This window comes from Bubalus kerabau, chromosome 7 (genome assembly GCF_029407905.1).
Source record: "Bubalus kerabau isolate K-KA32 ecotype Philippines breed swamp buffalo chromosome 7, PCC_UOA_SB_1v2, whole genome shotgun sequence".
Lineage (NCBI taxonomy): Eukaryota > Metazoa > Chordata > Mammalia > Artiodactyla > Bovidae > Bubalus > Bubalus kerabau.
Window position 1 is genome coordinate 121,755,874 of NC_073630.1, and position 3,508 is coordinate 121,759,381.

The 3,508-nt window shown below is 69.9% G+C and overlaps 1 protein-coding gene across 1 annotated transcript; it reads left to right on the top strand.

Annotated features, from left to right (window-relative positions):
• Nucleotides 1-1,539: 1,539 nt before the first annotated feature.
• TMEM271 (transmembrane protein 271) lies at nucleotides 1,540-3,238 on the top strand. The gene has a single exon (XM_055587549.1). The coding sequence runs from the start codon at nucleotides 1,540-1,542 to the stop codon at nucleotides 2,668-2,670; it is 1,131 nt and encodes a 376-aa protein (XP_055443524.1). The 3' UTR covers nucleotides 2,671-3,238.
• Nucleotides 3,239-3,508: the final 270 nt, after the last annotated feature.

The following is a 3,508-nucleotide window of genomic DNA, read 5'->3' on the forward strand; positions in this document are numbered from 1 at the left end:
GCCCGACGCTGTGAGCTCTGGGGGAGCCTCCACGGGCCAGAACTTGCCGAGCGGGCGGCAGGAACGGGGGTGTGTTCTCAAAGCACCCCTGCATCTCCCCCGGCCCCTCCTCCCGCATCGCGTTCCCTAGCTGCTGCGCCGCCCGCTTCCCCGGGATCCAGTGCGAAGTTATTTAACGCTGTAATTAGCCGGCAGGGTGAGTCATCGGTCCCCGGGCCTCGCTGCAGAAGCGGCAGAGCCGGTGTGGAAAGAACCGAGGGCGCTCGGCGCGGTGGGACCTCAGAGGGCTTGCCGGAGACGCGTTCCCAGGCCTCGTTTCAGCAGGCTGGGTGCCCGAGAGGCCCGGGCAAGGCCATCTCCACGCTGTGCTCGGCCCCACGCCTTCCTCTCCCACCGAGAGCGCCGCGTCGGTCGGAAGGAGGCGATTTACCCTCCCCCACGCGGCACCCCCCCCTCCCCCCCCCCGCAGTCTCCCGCGTTGCTCTCAGGCCGTGAGCCGCCTTCCGATGAATTAACTCACTCGCACCCGCATCTGCGGGGAAGTCCCGCATGATCCCTGAGAATCCCTGAGGGCTCGGACGAGACTCCTCCAGGGCTCCCCGAGGCCTCACCCGCCCCCGCCCCCGCACTGGGCCCCGCGCTCCCCGGCGGCGCCCGAGGGTCCCGGCACCCGAGCGCCTCCTCCGAGCCCTCCCCTCCACCCCGCAGCCGGACTCCCGCCCTCCTCCCGCGAGTAGCCGGCTCACCCCTGCCCGGGCTCCTCTCTTGCCTTCCGTCCCGCCCGCCACCCCCCGCACGCAAACCCCTGCTCCGGGGTCTTCTTTCTTCCCTTCGCCCCGGACTCGCCCCTCCCCGCCCACACTCAGGCGTTCCCCGTAGCCCTCAGCTCGAGGGTCCTCTGTTCCCGCACTCCAAGCCAACTTCCTCAGGCTTCCTGATCTCTGACAGGCGGGGGGCGAGGAGTGAGACCCCAGCCCTGTGGCCTGCGGAGCGCCCCCGCGGGGGCCCGAGAGGTGGGAGGCGCTGGGGGTGGGGCCTGGGGGCGTCAGGGGAGGGCGCCCAGGGGTGGGGAGCGGCGTGCCCAGAGAGGCCGGGGCGCTACTCGGGGGAAAAAGGCGGAGAGACGCGGCGCGGGGGGCTTCTCCTTGCGGGGGTGTCCGAGGGGTGTCCGAGGGGCGACGCGGGTTGGGGGGGCGGGGGAGGGCGGTGCCTGGGCCGGGCGCGCAGGGCCGCGGGCGGTGGGGGGAGCTGAGCGTCCTGGGAGGGGCGCCGCGGGCTGGGGAGGGGGCGCGCGCGCCCTGCGGTCCTCCGCGCCGCATCGGTTCCCTGCGCGGGGCCGCGGCGGCGGCGGCGGGAGGTGGAGGATGCGGGCTCCGACTGCGGCGGCGGCGGCGGCGGCGGCGCGGGCCCGGGAGGACGCGGGAGGATGAGGAGGAGGCCGGCGGTCCGGCCGCGCGGCGCCGGGAGGAGGCGCAGGCGGCGGGGGCGGCGGCGGGCGGCGGCGGGCGCGCGGGGTGCGGGCCGGCTCGGGCGCGGAGGATGAAGTGGAGCGTCCGCGGGGCCTGCGCCGCGCTCTCCTCCTGCCTCCTGCTCGCCTGCGCGCTCAGCGCCGCCGCCGTCGGCCTCAAGTGCTTCTCGCTGGGCTCGGAGCTGCGCGGGGAGCCGTTCCGGCTGGGGGCGGCCGCCGGCGCCTTCTATTCGGGGCTGCTGCTGGCCGCCGGCCTCTCGCTGCTCGGCGCCGCCCTGCTCTGCTGCGGGCCCCGGGACGCGCCCCTCGCGGGGCCGGGCCCGGGCCCGGGGCTAGGGGTCGCCGCCGGCTCCGCGGGGGCTGCGGAGGCCGCGCCGGGCGACCCGGGGGGCGCCGCCGGGCCCTCGGGGCCGGTGAGCAGCCAGAACCTGCTCCTGCTCGGCGTCCTCGTCTTCATGCTCGGGGTCCTCAGCGCCTTCGCGGGCGCCGTGATCGACGGCGACACCGTGTCCCTGGTGGAGCGCAAGTATTCCCACTACTGCCTGCCGCCGCGCGCGCCGGCCGCGGCCCCCGGCCCGGCCCCGGGCCCTGCAGCCGCCGGCCCCGGCCCGGCACCCGGCGCGCCGCGCACCCGCGGCACCCTGGACAGCGCCACCTCCGCCAAGTGTCGCCAGCTGAAGGACTACCAGCGCGGCCTGGTGCTCTCCACCGTCTTCAACTCGCTCGAGTGCCTCCTGGGCCTGCTCAGTCTCCTGCTGGTCAAGAACTACAAGTCGTCGCAGGCCCGGCGAGGCCGGCGCGGCCGGCGGAAGGGAGGACGGGCCCTGGCGCGGCCCCGCGGCGGCCCGGGGCTCCGCGCGCAGCCGCCCGCCTCCCGGTCGCGGCGGGGCCGGCGGGGCCGGCGGGGGCGGAGGCTGCAGCCGCGGCCCAGCGAGGCTTCCATCCTGTCTCCGGAGGAGTCGGACTTCGCCGCCCCGGGGGACTGCGAGGGCTTCGCGACGCACCACGCGGTCTCCTACATCAACGTGGGCGTCTTCCACGCGTTTGACGAGGCGGGCGTGGAGGTGTGCTGCGGGGGGCACCCGTCTGTGGAGCTGCCGGGGTACGCGCCCTCGGACCCCGACCTCAACGCCTCCTACCCCTACTGCTGCCGCCCGCCCTGCGAGGCGGCGCGCCCCTGGGAGCCGGGCCGGGCCTGCTGAGCCCCTGGGCCTGTGCGGACGGCCGTGCCCGTCTCCCTGCCCTGCCGCGGCGGCGAGGGAGGTGGGGGGCTGGCGGGGCGCAAAGCCAAGCCTCTCCGTGGCGCCGCAGCTTCAGGGCGGTCTGGCCCAGCGCCTCTGGGGCTCCCCGCCGCGAGACTGGTCCTCCAGTACTATTATTTCTGTGTTTGGGAGGTTTCTCTTCTTTTCTGTGTCTGCTCGTATCCGGACTCCATTTTAAAGTTTACAATAAATGTTTTGGGGTTGGCTCGCCCCCACCGCACTTCTCTTTGGCAAGTCCGTTCCCTGGGCGCCCCCGAGGCCCAGGCCCGGGTGAAAGCTCACCCAGCGAGCGGGAAGAACGCTGACTGAGAGGACAGAAAGACGGAGCGGCTGATACTGTCGGAATGGAAGACGTGAAGAAGCACCCACAGCAACACTTTGTACACGGATGTGCCTGCTTTTGTTGATAACTTTCTTACTGTAAAGCTCTCCATAAACAGTGAAAATGTTTGGTACATTTATTGCGATTTAAAATTGGTGAGTTCCTTTATTAAATTAATTGCTATGTTATTGGAGATATTCATCAAATTGGGGTTAGAGAATGTCAACACACAAATCAATTTTGGGGGAAAATGATTGAATTTGGTTGACAGATATGAGTTTGAACAGTTGTATTATGCTAGATGGTTGGCTAAGTCCAACCTCTTTCTGAGGCTAAATTTCTGTCTGTATATCAGGTCCCATACATTTCTTTTTCTGGAAACTGGAGATTGGGTTTTTATGGTAAAACTGAGCTTATTTTGGTTAATACATATGAACAATCCAATCCTATTTTGGA